The 20949-nt window shown below is 56.8% G+C and overlaps 2 protein-coding genes across 4 annotated transcripts in view; one reads left to right on the top strand and one right to left on the bottom strand.

The window, feature by feature from the left end:
- The first annotated feature begins 1101 nt into the window (after nt 1–1101).
- RAB35 (RAB35, member RAS oncogene family) lies at nt 1102–19270 on the top strand. Of its 2 annotated transcripts, XM_059895065.1 has the most exons (7): nt 1102–1300; nt 6700–6750; nt 9956–10079; nt 14573–14697; nt 14786–14910; nt 16218–18693; nt 18782–19270. In XM_059895065.1, the coding sequence occupies exons 1-6, from the start codon at nt 1249–1251 to the stop codon at nt 16344–16346; spliced, it is 606 nt and encodes a 201-aa protein (XP_059751048.1). In that variant the 5' UTR covers nt 1102–1248; the 3' UTR covers nt 16347–18693; nt 18782–19270. The 2 variants fall into 2 exon arrangements, with proteins under 2 accessions (XP_059751048.1, XP_059751049.1); XM_059895066.1 differs by lacking the exons at nt 14786–14910; nt 18782–19270 and having other exon boundaries at nt 16218–16324.
- Nucleotides 19198–20949, bottom strand: part of BICDL1 (BICD family like cargo adaptor 1) — a 96567-nt gene continuing 94815 nt past the window's right edge. For both annotated transcript variants that reach the window (XM_059895063.1, XM_059895064.1), the window contains one exon: nt 19198–20721. In XM_059895063.1, coding sequence (XP_059751046.1) covers nt 20560–20721 — 162 coding nt within the window. In that variant the 3' untranslated portion in view covers nt 19198–20559. The remainder of the gene's footprint in view (nt 20722–20949) is intronic.

Here is a 20949-nt window from a genome sequence, read left to right as displayed (position 1 = left end):
CTCCACAAGCACTATTTTGTATAAAGTCAAGATAAAAAGAAGTTTGAGAAAACAAGTAGAAATATCCAACAGGTACTTGACTAGAAAGGGACAGGGCTGTACAGAACTTATAAGTAACTTAAATTTTTCCCCTGCAGTTCTACAAATGAGGATGGCGGTAGGCGCATCCTACTTTTAGTGCAGGTAGGAACTTACTCTAAAACCGGAAAAAAAAACCTAGGGCTGATGATAAACCGAATACCGCTTAACTTCTGCGGCCCAGGTCTTCCTACCACGCGGTTTGGAGAATTATTATCTGTAGATGGTGTGCAACAGAGGCCGCGGGAGCTGCTGCCGTCGATTCCAGGGGTGCATCTTACACGCCGGGTCATTCATCTCCCAAGCTCTGCGTCAAGCTGGAAGAGACGCTGAATCTGGAACCACCCACCCCGCTTTACCAACGGGGCAACTCAGGCTTCAAGAGGTCACAGGGCTGGGATGTGACTTCGCCCCAGCGCTGACGTCAAAGGCCACACTCCTAACACGCTACGTCCCGGCTCCTGTCCTGTAAAACTCCGCAGCCTCCAGCCGCCTAGGCGTCCTGTCCACAGCCCCGGGACACGGTGGAAGGCCCGGAGCCAGCACCCCGGATGCAGAGTCCAGACAGAAGGGAGCGAAGTGGCCGAGTCCCCAGTCCCGAGAAACCGGGAGCTCGGTCTAAGAGCCGCCCCACCGGTCACTGCCTGCCAGTCTTTCTGTCTCCACAGCGCTTGCGAGTCTTGAAGAAGCGAGTCCCTCCCGGGCCACGGCCGGGCTTCTCCGGCACTCTCGGCTTCTTGCAGTTAGGTTTCGATCGCAGCTCCGCTCTCCGAGATTTCCGGTCAGGGGGCCGCGGACGGCTGGCGGCGGCGACGTTCACAGACGGGACGCGGCGAAGACCGGTCAGCGCCCGCAAGACCCTGCCAGGACGCATGCGCCGTGCGTGAGCGCGGAGAGGGCGCGGCTGGCCGCGACCGCGGCTGCGCAGAGGCGGTGCCAGGCGCTGCGCCTGCGCAGTGGCGGGGCGGGGCGGGAAGGAGGGAGGCGGTGGCAGCGGCGGCGGCTGCTGAAGAGGAGGAGGAGGAGGGGGGAGCGGAGGGAGGTGTTTCTGTCAGTTCCGGCTGTTTGTTCGGGAAGTGGATCCGCCGCTGCCGGAGCAGCCCGGAGGGAGCTGCGGATCGCGAGGCCAGCACCGACCACGCCTGCTAGCGCTCGCCTCCCCCGCCCGCCATGGCCCGGGACTACGACCACCTCTTCAAGCTGCTCATCATCGGCGACAGCGGTAAGGGCCGCAGCGGCCGGAGGCGGCGTCGGCCCTGCCGGGCGCGGCCCGCAGGAGCCTCGGGGAGGACAGGCGGGCGGGGAGGTGCCGGCCCGCGCGGGGCGGGCGGGGCGGCCGGCGGCCCCAGGGGCGTGCGGAGGGGCTCCGGGCCGCGCCGAGGTGAGGCTGGGGTGCCGGGCTGCGGAGCCGGGTGCGCGGGGCTTGGGGCTGGGCGCCCGGTCCACTCGCCGCGCCGGCCCCTGCCTCACGTATGACCTTGGTCAAGTCGCGCGATCTCTGGAGTTGGAGGGACCCGGGTTCAAGTCCTGGGACTACCAGCTTCCTCACTCTGACCTTGGGCGAGTTGTTTCGCCTTTCCGAGCCTCAGTTCCCTCATCTGAGAAGTGGGGACTTGCCTCGCTGGGTGGTGTGAGTATTGGATGAGATACAGCTGGAAAAGTGCTTAGCACTCGACCTGGCAGAAAGTGAGCTCCAGGTAGATGTTCGCTGTTGATGTGTTATCAGTAGCCTTTGTAAGCCTCGGTTTCTTCCTCTGTAAAATGGGCATATTCCCAGAACCTGCCTCATGGGATTCCTGTGAGATTTAAATGAGGTAAGACAGGCAAAGCACTTTGCTCAGGGCCTGGTACATTCCTGCTGCATTATTACCTCTGTATGTTTCCATTTCCTCATCTGTAAAATGGAATAGTAATAGGATCTGCCTCACTGGGCTGATTGAGTATTCAATGAGATAATGCACACACAGTGTTCAGAACAGAGCCGGGCACATAGTGAGTGCTCAGTGTGTGTTTGCTGTTACATACTGTCTGGTAGACGGGTGTTGGAGGTGGGTTGGCCAACATTACAAAAGTGCTCTGACCATTTATACACTCCTGTAGAGCTCCTAGCTCCCTCTCCAGTGCCTAGTGCAGTGCCTCACACCCAGTAGATGCCTAATGTATACTTACTGGATGAATGAATGAATATCAAGTGTCTTCAGAAAAGATAGGCTGGTTTCTGAGAAAAGGTGGAGGTTTTTTTTTATTAACACTTATTTATTTATTTATTTAGGCTGTGCCGGGTCTTAGTTGCGGCAGGCGGGCTCCTTAGTTGCAGCATGCGAACTCTTAGTTGGCGGCATGTGTGTGGGCTCTAGTTCTCCGACCAGGGATCGAACCCGGGCCCCCTGCATTGGGAGCGCGGAGTGTTACCCACTGGACCACCAGGGAAGTCCCAGGGTGGAGGGTTTTAGAGGTGTTTGGAGTGTGGCAGGTAAGCAGGTTTATGGGGTGACCAAGGGGTCAGGGAGGCAGGCCCCAGGAGGTTTATGGGAGCATAGCTGAGGTGTTGGGATTTTATGATGGGGAGGGAGGCTTGGGAACGTGCCAGACTTATAGACCAGACCTGAGTTGAGTGTTGGCAGCAGTGTCATGTTACTGGAGGCAGAGGCCAGGTTGGTGGTGGAACCCATGGCTTGTTAAGGAAAGAGGGGACCAAATCAAAGGGGTTGTCAGACCCTGATGTGGGAGTGCTGTGACAGTGTCATAGCTGGACCAGGAAGGTGGGTGGGTCGTGGTCTCACCATGGAGCCGGGTTGGGACGTGGCTGGTGGTTTGGATCAGGTGAAGGGTGGCTGAGGCTTCTGAGGCTGCTGGTGGAAGGGAGAAAAGTTAGGGGCTAAATAGGGAGATGAAGAGTAGCTGTGGCTGGGGGAGGAGTTAGAAAGGTGGAGGAGGATGGATTCATTGTGATTTGAATGAAAGAAAACCAGACAAGCTGTGTAGCCTCGCTCTTGGAGATGGCCTCAGGCATTTCATGGGGTCCTGAGGTTTATGCCTTTCAGGTTTTGATTTCAGCCCCCACCTTGGTTCTGAGGGGCTGGCACCAGGGTGATTTCTCTCCTTTTCGAGTTAAAGTCAGGCTACCATGGTCAGGGTCCCTATCCCTCTGCAAGACATCTGGGGCCTGTGTGTTGATATACAAAAATGAAAAGCATAAGCTTAGCCAGAAGATGCACCCTATTGGCTTTTCTCCCTGGTGAAACCCAGGGGATGGTTTTGGCCCCTTTCACTGTACATTTTGCATGGTGTATTGATTTTTCACTCAGAAGTTAGGTGTGGGAGAAGACTCACTGGGTCAAGATTTATGTGACCTGGTTCCTTGTTCAGTCCGAGTGTGTAGGACTACGTTGTGTAGAGGAGACGGATGTTTTACAGTTTAATTTCTCCTGACAGTGAGCTGATACTCAAAGCCCAATGTTTATGAGGCTGGGAGATGGTAGCCATTGAAGTTCAAACTAAGTTTCGGCAACTGAGCAAGGAGACTAACATCACGCCCTCCCCTGAACCTGGCTCCTTATGTGATGATTCCTTAAGGTTTTTCAAACGGTTTCATAGACACTCTCTCATTTGATCTTTACACGTTGCCTGTGTGGTTTGTCAAATAAGGAAACTAAGGCTCAGAGTAGCTGACTGTCTTGCCCCAAGTCACACAGCTCTTCAGAGGCAAAGCCAGGAGTTAATGCACATGATGCTTTGTGAGCAGCTGGTGTGGGGCCTGGCAAACAGTAGGCCCTCAATGAGTGTTAGTTTCTTTCTGTATAAATCTAGAGCTCTTTTTCCCACTCTGCCACATTGTACATGCTTCTGGAATACATCCCCTCAGATTCTGCAGCTCTTGTTTGTGCCTAAGTTTGTATACTTTCTCTTATGCTCTTCTGACATTGGCTCTGATTTGTAACAGCATTTCGTCCGATCCATGGGGCCAGCCAGACTCATCCTTAGAACCCGGAGGCTGCAGTGGCTGTTGAAGGTCTAGTTGAAGCTTTCGACCTCACAGATGAGTGAACTGAGGCTCGGGGGGTGGGGTGACCTGTCTGAGCCTATACAGGGAATTAGTTCCTGAGCCAGGAGTAAACCTGAGAACACTTTACTCAAAGGTCTAAGGGTCTCCAACAGTCTAGAACTGAAGCAAAGAGGGATGAGGGAACTAGAGCCCAAGGGAGGAGCACAGCCAAGGGTGGGGGCTTCTGTGGAGGCGTTTTGAGGACCAGAGCATCTGTGTAGGGCAAGAGGCAGAAGGCAGGGGCAAGAAGGAGTTTGATGCAGGGAGAGCAGTGGTGACTGAGAGTGGTGGGTAAGGTTTCTGCAGAGAGAATCTGTCTCCCCGCTACCAAGAGGCATCAAGGGCCAGGGCCTGTGCTCTCTGCAGGGTCGAGGATGATGGGGCTGGCCTGTTGGGGTGTGTGCTGGACATGGCCCTTGGAAAGCTGTTGACTTCGGCTGTGGTTAAGGCAGATTGGTACCCCTCACTTCCTCCCCTGGGTGGGTGCTGCAGGGTGGATGGCAGCAGCATGTGTTCCCAAGGTGGCTTCTTTAGGGATATTTAGGAAACGGTGTTTCTCTGGGTGGGTTTCCCTTCATTTCAGGGGGAAGAGCAAGGCCAGAGGTGGGTGCTGGCCTGAAGCAGCAGTTGACGTGGTGACTGTAGTGGTTTTGAGCAGCTCTGCAGATGAGCTTGGGGTGAATGAAGGGCACCCGGAGAGGCCAAGCTGGGGGGACACCTGCTTCACGCAGAGAGCACCCCCCGCCCTTAGACGTATGCGAGTCAGATACCATTTAACTTAAAAAAAGGATTCTGCCACCCCCCGAAAGTTTGACCACCACTGCTTGGGCTCCTTTTACTGCTGCAGCCGTAGCGTTGGGTAGCATGGCTGTCTGTGATTGGCATTGGCTTAGTCATAAATTCACTAAACAGTGTTTTGTTGGCCCCTACTGAGTGCTGGGCCCAGCTTCCAGCCCTGTGAACGTGCAGGGCAAGTGGAGCAAGACCTCCTTCCTAGAGGAACTCATGGCCCAGTGGCCCAGACACAAGGTTTTTGCTGAGTAAGCGGGCCAGGAGGCTCCAGGAGGAAGCAAGGAGCCGGCGGAGCCGATGGGGTGTTGGCGCTGGGCAGAGCGCCGTGAGGGACTAGCCCAGGACTGGGGCTCTCCTCAGGCTGGGCAGGAAGCCTCGCAGAGGAAGTGGCCCCAGCGCGGCAGGCTGCGGCTGAGCGGCGGGGACCGGGGCCGCGGCACCTGTCTGCTCAGAGCTGCGCCCAGCCTGTCTTCAGGACGGTCAGACCCTGGTTCACTCCATGAGACAAGTTCTGGGCATCGCTGGGCGACTCACCCACTTGGAGAGGTCCCCAGAGGAGATCGTCAGAGAGGACTGCCCAGAGAGGACGCCGGGGTCAGCCGGGGATGGGGCAGCAGCAGCTCCCTCTGAGTATCTGGTGAGCGCACGGGCTCCTCCCCACAGCCAGGGACACACACTCAAAGTTCGCTCTCAGCTGGGGGTGCAGGCGTGGGGTCTGAGACCCTGGGTTAAGATCTCCACTCGTCTAGCTTTGATAGCACTGCTGCTAAGACTCTGACAGGCATGGGACACAGGAGCCACTTTGGGTTTTTTTGTTCCACTTCCTGAAGCAGATGCAAGAAGACCTCCCAAGCAGCACGTATTGGCAAGAGACGTGGAGCTCCAGGGTGGACAGCCCTGGATTCAGATCCAGCTCCACGCCCCTGCTGAGGCCCCTAGACCAGACGTGTAGCTTCTTGGAGCCTCAGATACCTCATCTTAAGAGATGCAGCTGGACTTGCAGGAACATCCAAGCGCCGGCCACACGCAGTGCCCTACGTGTGCTAGTGCTTTCCTTCTGTGCTCGGTTGACCCAGCTGGCTTTGGGGGGGGGGGCAGGGGCGGGGACAGAAGGACCTAGGGCACAGGACAGGTGCACCTGGAGGCTAAAGCTGCCGTGTGTTGAAGTAAAGGGAAGCCACCCTTACGAGGGTTCTGCCTGTTCTTGGAACAGGAGACTGTGGGAAGTGAAATGGTCTGAGCACCCTGAGCTGTCGGGCTGAGGGGTGTCAGGCGGACGCCCCCCTCGCCGCCCGTGCAGCCACGCGTGGCATCAGCCGGGGTGAAGGTGGCCGACAGTCGGTTCGAGCTGTCTGCGCCTCACTTCTTCGTGTGCGGAACCGCCCTGAGCATCTCCACGGTGCTTTGCAGCCAGGCAGCCCCTTGTCTGTCACCAAACCGAAGCTCCATGTGTGACGTGCGTTTTCCAGGGACTACGTTCTAGACACACCTTGGGACCAGTATCACTTGGTCGGCCTTCCCCTGCTTCGTGTCCGTCGTTGGGTCTCTTCCTTGGGGTTGCTGGGCCTGACCCTCACACGGGCCCAGCTCGTGTCTTACACTGAGATGGAGGAAGAGGTCAGAGATCCAAGGGGAGAGGTGTTCTGGTGCCAGGCTGGTTGGGGAGGGATATGGGTGCTGCTGTGCCTCTGAAGAGTTAGGACTCGGGACTATCTCCCTGAAGAGGGGTAGGGGTTGGAGTGGGGACCCGGACCTCCTCTCATCTCCTGCTTTCTCCCCTGCAGGTGTCGGCAAGAGCAGTTTACTGTTACGTTTTGCAGACAACACTTTCTCAGGTGAGTGTGTCCCTGGGATGCTGCCGGGTGTTTTGGTTTTAACATCCCTTCCCCTGGCGCCAGAACACCCTGGCCTCTGCCTAACATCAGAAAAGTCCTCATTCTGATTGCCAGACAGGGAAGGAGGAGGAGGGGGCGTAGGTTAGAAGTCTCTGTGGTCGGTCTTCATCTATCTTGTTCAAAAAAATCCTTCTGCAGGCCCATCCTTTTTCTACTCAGGGTCTTTTTTGTGTCCTAACATTTAAAAAAGAAAGAAAAAACGACAAGTTAGGACATGCCTGTATAAAGTGTCAAACGGGAAGGCTCAGTACAGTGAAAAAGGAGCGCTGCTCCCCGCCCCGACCTTGGGTGCCCTGGTAGCCTCTGCTCAGTGTGGTGTGTCTCTCCCTCGACTCCACACGCTGTGGGCCGGCCACTTGCCTTCCCCTCGGCATATCAAGGACCATCCTTGCACGTCTACATGCAGACCTGTGGTACTTTTGAATGGCTGTGCAGCTTCCTGGGCTGTGCAGGGATGCACATGGTTCATAAACAGTGTTCTTGATGCGTGCATGCTTTCTGGTTGCCTCTGTTTTAAGTGGTGCTGTATTTCTTGGGACACACTGTGTTTATTCTTGCATAGAAGTGGAGTTACTAGGTCAGGGGGTATGTGCTTTTAAAGTTTTCACAGGTACTGCCAGTTCGCCTTTCACAGAAGCTGTACTAAGTTGAAGGGGTCTAAAGAGCCCCTTGTCAATGCTGATCGGTACTAGGTCTTAGTGGTGTTCATTTTTGCTCAGCTGATAGGCAAAAAGTGCTGCTCGTTCAATCTTGTGTTTCCCTGATCACTGGTGAAGTGGGGCACATTTTCATTGGTCGAGCACACAAGGTTCAGTGCAGAGGCTTCGGGCTGTCTTGGCCTCTCTGATCGAGGACTGATGTGTGACTACCTCTGGGAATTCCCGTGATGCAGTTGAGGGGTGAGCTTCACTTAGGAAGTGATTACGTGGTGGACACCTCTCTCTTGAGGGAGGGAGAGGTGGGTTTCTCCTGACAGTGGCCCTGCACACCCCTGGTGGCATGACATTGGAAAGAGTTGTCTTCTCTATGTGACCATGAGTGTGACCGAGTCTCAGCTCATCTTTAGAAGTGGGACTGATCCCCATCCCTCCCACGTAGGGTTACTGCGAGGATTTCCCCAGGACTGAGTAATCTCTCAGTAAACACCAGGGGTTTGTCGTTGCTGTTGTCTCCTGTTCGAGAATGGTGACTAGTGGGCACTTCTCACTGTGCTGGAAAACATTCCTCTTCCTCCTTATGTCCCTCTGACTCCCCCTCCTGTCAGCTCTCAACTCTTGGAGGGTTCTCTTCAACCTCTCTCCTCCTTTCCATTTCTACTACCAGTTCAGACTGCTGTTGGTTCTAGCCTGAAGCATTACAGCAGCTCCTGCCCATCACGTACCAGACTGCTGAGTTCATCTTGCTAATGCATGTCTCTGGCAGGGTTTCCTCTGTTTAAAAACCTCAGCGGTCCTCTCTTAAGTGAGCAGAGTTCACAGCAAGGTTTCTCCACTATAGCACCACTGACGCTCTGGGCCCTGTAATTCTTTGCTGTGGGGACTGTCCTGTGCATTGAAGGATGCTGAGCAGCTTCCCTGAGCTCCACCCACTAGATGCCAGCACCCTTCCCCCTCCCAGTTGTGACAACCGAAAATGTCTCCAGACATTGTCAAGTCTTCTGGGGGGGGACTCAACAATCCTCTGTTGAAAACCGCTGGCCTTCATAATCTATCTTCAGTTCACCTTTCCAGCTTCCTACCTCATGCTGTCTGTTCATGCTTTTTTGTGTTTTCACTAGCTCGCTCACTTATTCAGCCATCAGCTGTGTATCAAGTGCCCACAGCACTAGGTGCTGGGCTGCTCTCCTTGGTGTAATCCAGTCCCCGCAGAGAGCCAGATGCCGCCTTGTCCTCTGTGCTGCCTCAGTTCTTTTCTTCTGGGTGGGATGTCTTCCCCCCCCCGCTAATCTCAACCTTTGAAATCATACCTATTCTTTCAAGCCAGGTCTAAATGTGACTTGAGCCCGAGAGCCTTCCTTGATCTCCACCCCACTTTGAACTTTGACCTTTCCTATCCACTCTACACACTTGATAGAGTTAGTTGTGTGTGTGTCATGTCTGCGGCACCGGGTCACACTGTCAGCTCCAAATGGAGTGAGAACATGGGCTCTTCTAGCATTCGGGCCTTTGTAAGCCTGGACAGGACTATTCTGTTGCCAAAAATTCTCTTTAACTCCATCTTTCACACAGATGCCCCAAGAGAGCTATTTACAATGCAGCTCATGCTTGGATTAAACCCTTCAATGCCTCCCTGTCACACACACAAGAGAAAGTCCAAGCTCTTGAAAATGGCACAAAGGCCAAGATCTGGCCTTGCTCACCTCCACCCCCAACCTGCCTCCCTCCATGTGCTTGACCTCAGGCCACTCCCCCCACACACCACTGCTACGTTTGCTGCTGTCTCCTCTGCCTGGAGCAGTGTTTTTCAAATTGCAGGTCGGGACTTAGTTTTATTTTTTTAGTTTTTATTGGAGTATAGCTGATTTACACTGTTGTGTTACTTTCTGCTGTACAGCAAAGTGAATCAGTTATACATATACATATATGCACTGTTTTTTGGATTCTTTTCCCATACAGAGTATTACAGAGTATTGAGTAGTTTCCTGTTTTATATATATGTCTTTATTAGTGATCTATTTTATTTGTACATAGATATATATATTTTACATATAGTAGTGTGCATATGACTTGTTTATGTTTTAGGAAGTTAATTTTGTGGGTCATTTAAAATGTTTGGACTAGAAAAGAGAAGCCCGGAATGCATCATAGGCTCCCACCGTTCCCAGGCCACAGTGAACGTGTCCGTGCCCCGGCCACTCTAGTAGAGGGGCATGTCCCCTCCCCCCAGTCACGTCCCCTGTTTTATTTCCTTTGTGGCACTCCTTGCTCTTGAAATTGTCTTCTTTATCACTTTGTTTCATTGTATCCTGTCTGTTGCCCTCACCTTGGGGCTCGGACTTTGTCTTTTTTGTTCAGGGCTGCGTCCTCCAGGCACTTGGAGTGAGCGGGGCGGGGCGGGATGGTGGAGCCCAGGGTCACCTGTGCCATTTAGGGCGTGGTCTGACCAGGGCGGCCTGTGGGCCCTGCTAACATCTGTGTGTGTGCAGGCAGTTACATCACCACGATCGGAGTGGATTTTAAGATTCGGACTGTGGAGATCAACGGGGAGAAAGTGAAGCTGCAGATCTGGGACACAGCCGGGCAGGAGCGCTTCCGCACCATCACCTCCACGTGAGTCAGGCCAGCCCTGCTCCCGCTCAGACCCCTTGCCACCGACATTCAGACACAGTTGAGCCACTAGTGCCGGGTCACGATAGACATGCCACTGGGACGGGCCCCCGCGTCTGTTGGGAGGTGAGCTCCTTGCCGGCTGCAGTGGGTGGCGTCGAGTGGGGCCCTTCCTCTTCCTGAGGCTGCAAGAAGAGGAGGGGGTGTGGCGTGGCAGCTCTGGGGCGGGCGGGGCAGCACGCGCCAGTCCGCTGACCCTCTGGCCTTTGGTTCCTTTGTCTTTAAAATGGGGTAGCAGTGGTGATGTTGGCTTCGCCAGGTGGTGAAACACTTAGGCAATGACAGTGCTCTTGTTAGGTGTCAGCTGTGACAGCCGGGGTCGTGGGGTCAGCCGTGCAGGCTCCCGTCACCACCCTGACTTCCGGGAGGGGGCTTCTCTCTGCTGGGAGGCCCGGAAGGAGCACTGGTAGGTGGGAGGCCGTTGGGCGGCCCCTCCTCCGCCTCCCCAAAGCGGTCTGCTGGGAACCCAGCTCACGCTGAGGGTTGTCCTCCTTTGCTGCTGCAGTACCTTTGTGATTCTTAGCTGTAAACAGGAGGGAAACCTAGCTGGAGCTCCAGACCGCAGGGGTCCTGTGGAGTGGCTGTTGGTTAATGGAACAGGTTCCAGGAAAGAGCAGGGCTATGAAGGCAGACACTTGGGAATTTACATTTTTGCTCTGCTTCAGTTTCCCAGAGGGCTTGTCTTTGGGATTTGCTTTAATGCCGAGTCCCGTGTGCTTGGGGACATCCACGTGTGAACATGGATGATGCCACTGAGCTCCCTGCAGCTGGTACTCTCATCATCCCTGTTTTACAAACGAGGGAGCTTCCGAGGGTGTCCTGCTCCCTGTGATGGGCAGCGTCTGGGCTGCACACTGGGGTGTGTGCAGAGCAGGAGCCAGCGCCTGGCCTGGAGTAGTCGCTTCTTCCATCGGCCTCTCCTTTGCCTTCCCCAGCAGAGCCTGTGTGAGTGGGGCTCTTGGGAAGGCACGAGGAAGTTTTGTCTCCTCCCGGCAGGGTGAAAATGGGGCAGACCCCCGGCTGGCCACCCATCCAGAGGCGGCTCAGGATCTGAGGGGTGGGAAGTGTGAGGGCCGAAAAGCCCCCACGGTGGTGGCTGGGAGTGTCGGGGTGTCCAGGGGTGCCGGCTGGGCGGGTGGGTGGCCCTGGTCAAGGGGCTTCAAGGGGCCAGAGCCTGAGCAGGCCTGGAGCGGGGGGGGGGCTTCTGTCACTGGGCCAGCCCTGTGGTGAGCACACGTGCTGTGATCTGTGACTCCCCAAGACCCCGGGGGTCCCCAGTCCTGGGGGCTGCCCAAGGCAGGTCTCTGCAACTACTTCCCGATGAGCTGCCTGAGCCCCCTTGTGTCTTGGCAGCTGCCAGTGAGGCCTCAGCTAAGGAGGGCAGCTGGGGTCAGGGGGTCCTTGGGGTAGGATAGACATCATGAGCTTTGGGCAGCCCTAGGCCTGAATAAGACCAAGACCTCTTGTCGGGGTCGGGAGGAATGGGCACTGACCCCAGATATCCTTACTCTGGGCCGGGACTGTCGCCAAGGACTTTACCTGCTTCATTTCATTTAATCCTGATAAAAAGTCCTGTGAGTATCTCCAATTTACAGACAAGAAAACTGAGGCCCAGAGAGGGTGAAGTAACCTAGCGTGCTTGGTTAGGAGTTGAACTGAGGTCTGGCTGATGCCAAAGCTCTTGCCTTTAACTGGTCCACAGCCCTGCTCTCTGCTGGCCCTCCACCGCCAAGGGACTGGGACTGGGGCTGAGGCAGACGGCAGATGCTCTGGGGCCTCCTGTGGGTTAAAACCAGTCAGGGAATTCAGGGCACCCGAGGATACTGGGCCTGTGGCCACAAGAAATGCTCCAGGCAGGGCAGTGGGGCGGGGGAGCCTGAGACCTTTCAGCAGAGAAGCACGGCCCTGCCCGGCCGGCCATCCTGAGGTCAGCTCCTTCCAGGGCGTCGGGAAGAGGGTGAACTGCCTCCCTCATCCTCTGGGGGAGAACTCCACTGCCTGCAGGCAATTTGGGTCTGCACGAGAAGGGGGAGTGCCGCACGCTGGCCGGCCTGCCTGGGGGCTGAGGGAAGGAGTCTGGAGTTTGTTTCAGGAGTTTGTTCTCTTCCAAGGATTGGGGCAATCTGGGGGCAATAACGTGGCCTTTTCTGATTCAGGGCATTAAAAGAAAAACTAAAATTGCATCCTGTTAGCCTGCTGAGAACGCCCTGTTGTCCCCCTCACTGTTTCTTGCCTCCTGGTGGCTGGGGTTCACTGACCCTGAGCTGCGGCTGGGGGCGCGGGCTGGGGTGGGGTGCTGAGGGCAGAGAGCGAGGCGGAGGCAGGGAAGCCCCTTCCGTACCTGGCCCTGGGCTCAGGCCCAGGCTGTGACTTGCAGCAGTTCACTCCACTCAGCCTTACGTCCTCACTGGTGATGTGGTGACCCTCCTGTCTTGTACCAGGTGTGGCAAAGATCAGTAAGGTCGTGGGTGTGAAGCACCGGCGCTGTGCTGGCATAGAGCCAAGTTGTGGTGCGTGGCCGTGATGACTGATGGAGGAGGAGGAGGTGGAAGCCCAGCACGTCGGTGCCCTCCTCGCCCGAGCTCTGAGCTCCGGACTGGTTCTCTCGGGTGACACCCCCTTGCCTGGGTCCCAGAGAAGGCGGAGGGTCCCGGGGAGCAGTGGGGGCTTGTGCTGGGGCCGCGGCTGTAGGCATTTCTTGGCATCTTCAACTGTCTTCAGCAAAGGAGGGTCTGGAAACACAGTCCACTGCTCGCATGTCCTTTGCTGGCGGGGGACAATCATCTGTCCTCACCAGTTCCCGGCATGCTCTCCTGCACCTGCTCAGGTGGGTGTCCACCAGGTGGACCCAGGTGATGACCTGGTGCTCTAGGGGGCAGGGAGGGGCAGGGCCTGGATGGCTTGATTGTTCGGGCTCCCCAGGGCAGGGCGCTGTGTCCCCAGGAAGGCAGAGTTGCAGGCAGATGAAGCTCCTGGGGGACATCAGCGGGTGTCTGAGGGTGGAGGGCCGGGGTTGCGAGAGAGGCTGGGCTCTTCTCACTGCCTTGGTGGCCGGCCTGGGGAAGCTGCTGACATTGCTGCCTGCCATGCTGTCCCTTGGTTTTCTTCCATCTGCGTCGGGGGCCCAGATTGTCACTGAAGGAATAGTAATAGTGATAATAAAGAGCTGGCCCTTGTGGAAATATGTATTATCTCCTTAGTCCTCACAACCACCCCAAGAGTTAAGTCCTAGTACCCCCATTTTACAGTTGAGGAAACCGAGGTGCCATGAGGTGCACGCAGTAACCTTCCCAGGGCCCCACAGCCTTTCATAGAAGGAGCTCGTCTGACCTGTGTCCTGTGATCGGGCCTCGACTATGAGGAGTCGGCCAGAGTGCTGATGGGCAGGCAGGTGAGAACACAGCTGCACCTACCAGCCTGGCCGGCTCCATCCTCGTGCAGCCTGTGGTGCCTCAGAACCGCCACCTGGGAGGGGCCGCTTTCCTACGGGCTTGGGGCCCTGATGAGCCCCGGGAGGGCGGAGGCGCTATGGGCTGGGTTGGGGGGGGAGTCCCCGTCTACCCGTGAGCACGGCCTGTTGCAGGCAGTGGTTCTTACCCTCGTTGTTCTCAGAAGCCCCTGGTGAGTGAGAATCTCTGCAGCGCTGGGTGATGTGACGTGTCAGGGCAGGGGGTGTCACCTGGCCGCTGGGTCAGTGAAGGCTCTCTGGAGAAGTGTGAGGCTCTGTCCTCCTCTTCCTTCCAGGGTTGATGTCCTCCATCTGTCCTCCTGAACCATGTGAGTGAAGGGGGATGCGGTGTCTGGAGGGGAATGTTCACATCCTCCTGCCTTGCAGACCTTCCAGCTGACCTTAGGCACCGGGGTCTGTGCTTTTGGATGCGTCCTGATGCCCAGGTCATTTCCATGCCCTACCTGCCCCCCGGCCTGGATGAGCCTGGAGTGGCAGGAGAGGAGGTGCCCACCTGCACCCAAGGGGAGTGAGAACAGACCTTGGCAGGCTTCACAAGTGGTGCGTGTTCTTGGAATGGCATTTTACTATGACAGATTTGAGGACAGTAAAAAGTTTTGAATGTTAAAAAGAGGACAGTGGTAATATGTCAAATGCGAACATTGCCTGAATTTTAAAAATAAAACTTCAAAGAAGTTTCAAGCTGTTGGCAGCCTCTGAACAGTTTGGTTGGCCACCGCAGGGCCGAGCGCTCCCTACTTACCGTGCCTGGGGCACAGCATGAGCAGCCGTGCTGCCGGCGTCCTACCTGCTGGCTGGGCTCTGGATGTCCAGCCGAGGCCGGAGGGAGAGGAGACACCGGGCGTGTTGGGGGAAAGCACTCGCCCCTCGCCGTTTCCCAGCCGCTGTCTGGACGCGGGCAGGCGGGTCCTGTGAAGGGGCTACTCTTGTTTAGGCTGAAGCTCTGACGCAGACCCTGGTCCTACAGGTATTATCGGGGGACCCACGGGGTCATCGTGGTCTATGACGTCACCAGCGCTGAATCCTTTGTCAACGTCAAGCGGTGGCTTCACGAAATCAACCAGAACTGTGATGACGTGTGCCGGATACTAGGTGAGGCTGGACCCAGCAGGGTAGACAGTGGGGTGGAGGGTGGCAGGGCGTTCCCACGGGGCTGGGTTGACCCTGCTTTGCCTTGAAGTGGGGAATAAGAATGACGACCCTGAGCGGAAGGTGGTGGAGACAGAAGACGCCTACAAATTCGCCGGGCAGATGGGGATCCAGTTGTTTGAGACCAGCGCCAAGGAGAATGTCAACGTGGAAGAGGTGAGGCCTGCACCGGAGGGGCGGGGGGTGAGCGCGGCCCAGCTCTGCTCCACCACCATGGCCTCCTTGCCCCACCCTGGCCTGCCCGGGGCATCCAGGTGGCCGACAGAAAACGTCACAGTAACGGCCGTTGATTGAGTGCCTCCTGTGTGTGCTAGGCCTTGAGCTAGGCTCTCTACAGGTGCCACCTCATATCTCAACAGTCCTCTGAGGTAAATTAGTCCCATGTTTCAAATGGGAAACAGGTTCCAGCTCGTGAGAAGCTGAGTCAAACTATGACGTGCTCCACACCACAGTCGTGCACGGTGTCCACTCGGTCCTCTGCCTCCCCGTCCCTCCCCTGCCCTCCCCACTGTCACCTCTTCCTGCTCTCTGGCTTTCCTTGGGGCCTTGGCTTCCTGCAGAGACCAGCTAGCTTTCCTGTGGCCTCCAGAGCTTGCTCGGGTGGGTGTCCGGGCGAGCCCCCTGAGGCTTCTGGGGATGCACATCCCCTCAGACTGGCTGGGCCTCTGGACCAGGGCAGCCTCCTGTCACTTAATGCTGCAGCTGCTGGAAAGCGCTTGTGAGTCTTTGGAGAAAAGCAGGACCTTTTGCCACAAGCCCAGGCTGGCTGCCCTCGTGGCTTCGGGAGGGTCCTGCCCGTGGGGTGTGGAGCCCAGGGGCACCGAATCCCCTGCATCCTGGGCTCGGGCTGCCTGATGGCAGGGACCCCGGGCGCCCGCGTCAGGCTAGGGTCACAATGTGGGCTTTTCCACTTAGGGGCCTGTGGCAGGGCCCTGAGTCCTCTCCACGCTCCAGTGTTCCTTGTGTAGATTGATTGGGGTGGGGTGAGAGCCTCTGCCTCCCGGGTTGCGGGAAGGCGTGAAGCAAATTATGTCACGTACTTGCTACCTTTCCCGGGAGTGGAGGAGAGCTGTGGGGTGGTCTTGGGGTGGTCCGGGGAAGGTTCTAGGCAGGGTGTGCAGTGAGGTAGCATGGAGTGGGCCGGCTCTGGGTGCTTCTGGTCCGTCGCAGGGGCACCTTTATCTGTGTTGTCCGGAGTCCAACTGAAGGAAAGGAGTTTTTTCTTCTTTAAGAGAAAGACTGGAAAACCCCTTCCCTGAGACGTAGCTCAAAGGTCTTTGATGTTGTTCCTTTTTGACCTTTATAATTCACCACCTCCTTCTAGATAGGGTTTGAAGATACACATACAAAAAAACTCACCAGTAGAACTAGAAAGCTGGGTCCGGGGAGGCAGGGAAGTGGCCACGATGTGATGGGGCCTCCACGCTGGTCTGAGGCCCGCCCTGCCTCCCTCACCCTCACAGATGTTCAACTGCATCACAGAGCTGGTCCTCCGAGCAAAGAAAGACAACTTAGCGAAACAGCAGCAGCAACAACAGAACGATGTGGTGAAGCTCACGAAGAACAGTAAACGAAAGAAACGCTGCTGCTAATGCCCCCAGCCCACTGCAGAGACTGCCCTGCGGCCGCTCCCCCCGCCCCAGGCCAGGGGGCTCCTCTCCTCGGGGGACACTGTTTCGTGCCGTTATTTAAAGAATTCTCTCCACGTTTTTGTACCGGGAGGCGCCATCGGCACTTCCTCCCCTCCCCCCTTGAGTGCCAAGAAGGTGTTGGACAGCCTGCCCTTCCCTTCTGGCGCCCCTGCCCCCCCCGGCCAAGGCGCCTGGGCCCGGCGAGGACGCTGCCAGCCGAGCGGACTGATTAACCGGAGTTTGTACATAATGTATATTGCTTTAACCAGCGCATCACCCTTGTCCTGCTCTGGCTCTTGCCTCCCTAATGCCAGCCTGCTGCGACGCCCCCTCCCCACCCGACCCCAACTTACTGCCAGCAGCTTCCTGAGGGGACAGGATTACGTTCTAGACATACCTTTTGCCAACCTGGGCTGGTGAAGTGGGCTCCACATGACTCGTTCTCTCTTGCAGGCTGTCGGTGTCTGTCCCTGGCATGTAGGGGCTCACCCCTGTCCAGGGCCTCTGCCGGCCCAGCTCCCTCCTCTCCCCATCCCGTCCTGTAACCATTCTGGCAGCTGGGGAAACCTGGCCTTGAAGTGGGCCTGGGGTTCCCATCAGAGGCCTGGCCCTTCATTTCCACAGAAGGAGTCACTCCTGCCCTTTGGCCAACGGATTTCTTGTCCTGCGTTCCAGATGCCTCTGAGCTACAAACCCAGGGGAGCCGTGGCTTCTAATTTATATACCAACCTGTTTTGGTTCCAACAGAAAGGTAGGGGTGTGTTTGTGCAGGGATGGGCTTGCAGGGGGACTAAGGAGCATCATTTTAACAGATAAAGAAAAATGAAGCCAAATCAAATGAATTAAGTTCCTCATACTCTTTTTCTCTTACTGAGGTTTGGTTGGCACAGCAGCAAAAGTTGTGGCTGCCCCACTTTGGGTCCAGTGTTTTCAGAAAAAGTGAATGGCTTCCTGTCGTCGTGGAGCTGGGCTCTTGGCTGAGCGGCTCTGCCTTCCCGGTGGTTTGTTGGTGGGAAAGGAGGGGCCTCCCACCCTGGTCTCTGTCGGTCCAGGGCCTCCCGCTGAGTCCTGGGTCTCCGATGCAGCCCCAGGCACCTTTGAGTGTGGGGAGTGGGTGCCAGGGGCCGCTGGGCTGTGGGGACGATGTCTCTGAGCTGCACGCAGGCAGCCCTGGATCACTGACAGGACTGTTTTAGTACAAAGGTAGCATGAGGATTTCTTAGTGAGTGGGAAGGAATGGCCGCTGGGGCTGGGAGCTGGCTCTGACCCACCGTGGTGCCCTGGAGGAGGAACCAGGGTCGTCTGCGCTTGATGACTGTCACCCCCACCCCCTTGAGACGCTTCATTCACCTTTCCCCTAAAAGGATCACGTAACCTGGGAATAATTTATTTCAACACCATGATGTGTTTTACTAGATTTCCTTTCCTAGGTGATTTCCAGGCCAAGCCCTGATTGGACAATCACATCACAGATCTCACTGCAGATCTTCCATGTCACTGTTGATGGGGTTTCAATCAATAAAAACTGGGGGTTTCTTCTTCTTCTCCACTTCCCCAAACTGCCAAAAGCCCATAGTTCTGCGTGACAGGCCTTCACTTTGGAGCCACAGGATGAAGTGGGAGCGCTGGGCCTGGTAAGGCGGTGCTGTGGGGTGACAGCAGGTAGCCCTGTCTGGTTGGGGTGCTGGGAGCCACAGCGTGGTCTCTATCCTCAGGACCGTCCTGGCGACCACAGGTCCCGTGGAGGGTGTGGAGAGCTCAGGCCTCCTGGGTGGGCCACAGCTCGGCTCTGAGGTGACACTGGTGTGGCAGTGCTTGCAAATTCAAGCAGTAAGAGGAGGGGGTCCTGGAAGTTTCCAGCCCAGGCTAGAAGCCACCGTGGCTTCTGGCAACTGGACATCCAGACCCAGGTGGTGGGGTGATTTGGTGATGACAGCGTGCCTGTCCCGCTGAATGTCACACGCATGAATGGGGGGGTGGGGGAGGGGGAATTCAGGGCTGGACCGGTGTCCTGGTGGACCTGATGTGAAATTCCTGTTGAACAACAAAACTTTTAAATGGTTTGCTAGGATTATTTCTGTATTGAAAGTTTCTAATTATGCTTTTTAAAAAAATACTAAAAATAAAGGTTCAAGCTGCCAGATTTTCTTCCAGGGTCTGTTTCCTCTCCTCCAGCTGTGCTCTGGGTGGGCTGGCTGCTTCCCACCCATTGTGTCCAGCTCTTGTTTGTTCTGGTCTGAGTCCTGCACAGGTGCCCATCAAGGCTCAGGGATGCTTTCAGAAGCCAAGTTTGTTTTCTCCACGAAAGGTGGGTCCGGGTTGAGCTTCCCCTCTGGCTGGCAGCACATGTGGTAAGATGCCAGGGGAAATGCCGTGTTTATTCTCCGTGTGCCCAGAAGGATACAGCGGAAGCTTTGCCTACAGTGATTTCTTTCTGCCTCAGAGTTTCTGCCAAGCTGTTGGACCTGCTCACGGCTTGGTAAGCGGTGCTGGCAGGGTCTGCCTGTAGCTGGGCAGCTGCGGCGCTGGCAGGGAGCCCGGGGCCAGGGTGGGCGTAGACACGGTGCCTGGGGTCACTGCTCACAAAACAGCCGTCACTGATGGGCTGCCTCCACTCTCCAGGGGAGGTGCCTTTTCCTGGCTGAAACCACTGATTTTGCACCAACGCATGAGGTGACCTCCCAGGTGCGTGGGTGACTCACTATCTATCACTGCCTTTTCACAGCCAGCCAGCCAGCCAGCGGTTCGAAAACGTAAAGCTGCATTCTGCCCAAACACCCACTCTGGGTACCCAGTGACTGAGGCGGGAAGCTCTGTAGAAATTCATTTTATTCTTAGACTATTTTCAAAAGAAGCAGTGGTGCGCTGTTTTTCTAAAAATATGCCTTTATAGATTCATATATAATATGTATATTATAAAATCCATACATGTATTTACATGATTGCTACATACAAAATTACAGCACTGTGGTATGTACATATCTATAGGTACATTCTTTCCACTCATCCCTGCTGTGCTTTTCCCGTGTGAGGGAGGGAGACGATCCTTTGTAAAGCGGCTTGTGGTCTGGCTCAGTCCGGGCGCCTCTGAGTCGGGGCCTCAGCAGAGAAGGTGAAGTGGTCGCTGAGGAAGGATCAGGAGTTGGGTCGCCGGGTTGGTCCTTCTGTGGGCCTGGTGGGCAGCATCTGGAGGTGTCCACCCCATGGTGCCAACACTGCCCTTGAGGTGGAGTGGCTGACCACAGACCCCTCCGGAGCCATTCTGTGGCCTGGACTTGCTTGGCCATGAACTTGTATGTGTAAGGGGTGCCAGGGGCCTGTGGGAGGAGCAGACCCCTCTCAGCCCTGGTGCCAGGAAGGGGAGAGGGCTAAGCCTGCAGAGGGCCCCGTTGAGGAGGAAGGCCTGCACTGGAGGGCGTGGGGGAGGGAGGGCAGCAGTGGCGGGGGCCGGGGCACTGCCCTTCTTCCTCTTAGGCTCGGGGTGGCCTCAGCCAAGCCCCGGCAGGGCCCGCTGTGGCCGAGTGCGAGAACAGCCCCGGCCGTCAGGCCCCGCAGGCTGGGGCTCCTGGCCCGTAGGTGCTCCAGCAGCGGTGCATGCACGTGGGTGAGGGCCCGCCTCCTCCCTGGGCCAAGGGTTGCTGGAGGGTGGGGTTCAGGCTGGGGCCTGGTGCCCTGCAGGACTAGGCCCCCGTGGCTCAGACCAGCTGGGGGCAGCCAGGGCCTCCTGAGGCATGCAGAAAGGGCCTCCATTTCTTCCATTCCCCGTATTCCAAAGCAGAAGGGCAGCGGTGCTTGGGGTTGGGCATGGGAGTCATTGAGGGGTAGGCAGGGTGGGCTGTGATCCATCAGGTCTGAGCAGCAGAGCCCAACCAAGGGGCCACTCTGGAGGCAGCCTGAGCCCCGCTCAACAGCAGCGGATCCCAGGGAAGCCCAGGCTGGGTGTGGCCAGGCAGTGGGGACAAGGCTCCTGCCTGTCCCTCTGTTGAGAGCAGCCTTCAGAGGTCGAGTGGGCCGTCCTGGACGACTTGGCCCCTGTGCGGGTGGGCAGTGCGGCCGCTGAGCCTGGCCGGGGGGTGGGGTCTGGCGTGCACACATGGTGCGCTGGGCCCCAGCCCATGCCCCCTTTTCAGTCGCCTCCAGTGCGCCCATCCTTGCTGGCCTGACTCCTCCCAGTTTAAATTTTCCTGAAGAATGAGAAGAGCCGTTTGCCTTCAGCGGTGCTGGGCTCATCGCCACGCCGCGAGCCGTGGGCCCTGGAGAGGGCAGCAGCAGGCCGGCTCTGTTCCTTCAGGTGCGTGTCCATCAGCTGTCGGTCAATGACCCTGTGCATGTCATCCTGCAGAGGGCAGAGCGGAGGGGGCTGAGCAGCTCTGACCCGGCGCTGGGGGTGGGCGGGGAGGTGGCAAACGTAGGAAGCACGAGAGGTGAGGATGACGGATGAGATGAGTGAGCGGCTGCAGCCACGGCTGCCCCGACGCGACCAAGAAAGCAGCAAGTGTGGACGCAGTGCGGGGACACAACAGTAGCCACGCGGCACTTCCAGTCTCCTCAGGGCTTGGGCTGG

Source organism: Balaenoptera ricei, chromosome 14 (genome assembly GCF_028023285.1).
Source record: "Balaenoptera ricei isolate mBalRic1 chromosome 14, mBalRic1.hap2, whole genome shotgun sequence".
Classification (NCBI taxonomy): domain Eukaryota; kingdom Metazoa; phylum Chordata; class Mammalia; order Artiodactyla; family Balaenopteridae; genus Balaenoptera; species Balaenoptera ricei.
The sequence above is the reverse complement of the archived record's forward strand: the minus strand, read 5'-3'. Positions and strand labels throughout refer to the sequence as shown.

Coding starts and splice junctions, on each gene's coding strand:
- RAB35 (XM_059895065.1), top strand. CDS start 1,249: ATGGCCCGGGACTACGACCACCTCTTCAAGCTGCTCATCATCGGCGAC. Junction 1,301..6,699: donor GCTCATCATCGGCGACAGCG/GTAAGGGCCGCA, acceptor TCTCCCCTGCAG/GTGTCGGCAAGAGCAGTTTA. Junction 6,751..9,955: donor TGCAGACAACACTTTCTCAG/GTGAGTGTGTCC, acceptor GTGTGTGTGCAG/GCAGTTACATCACCACGATC.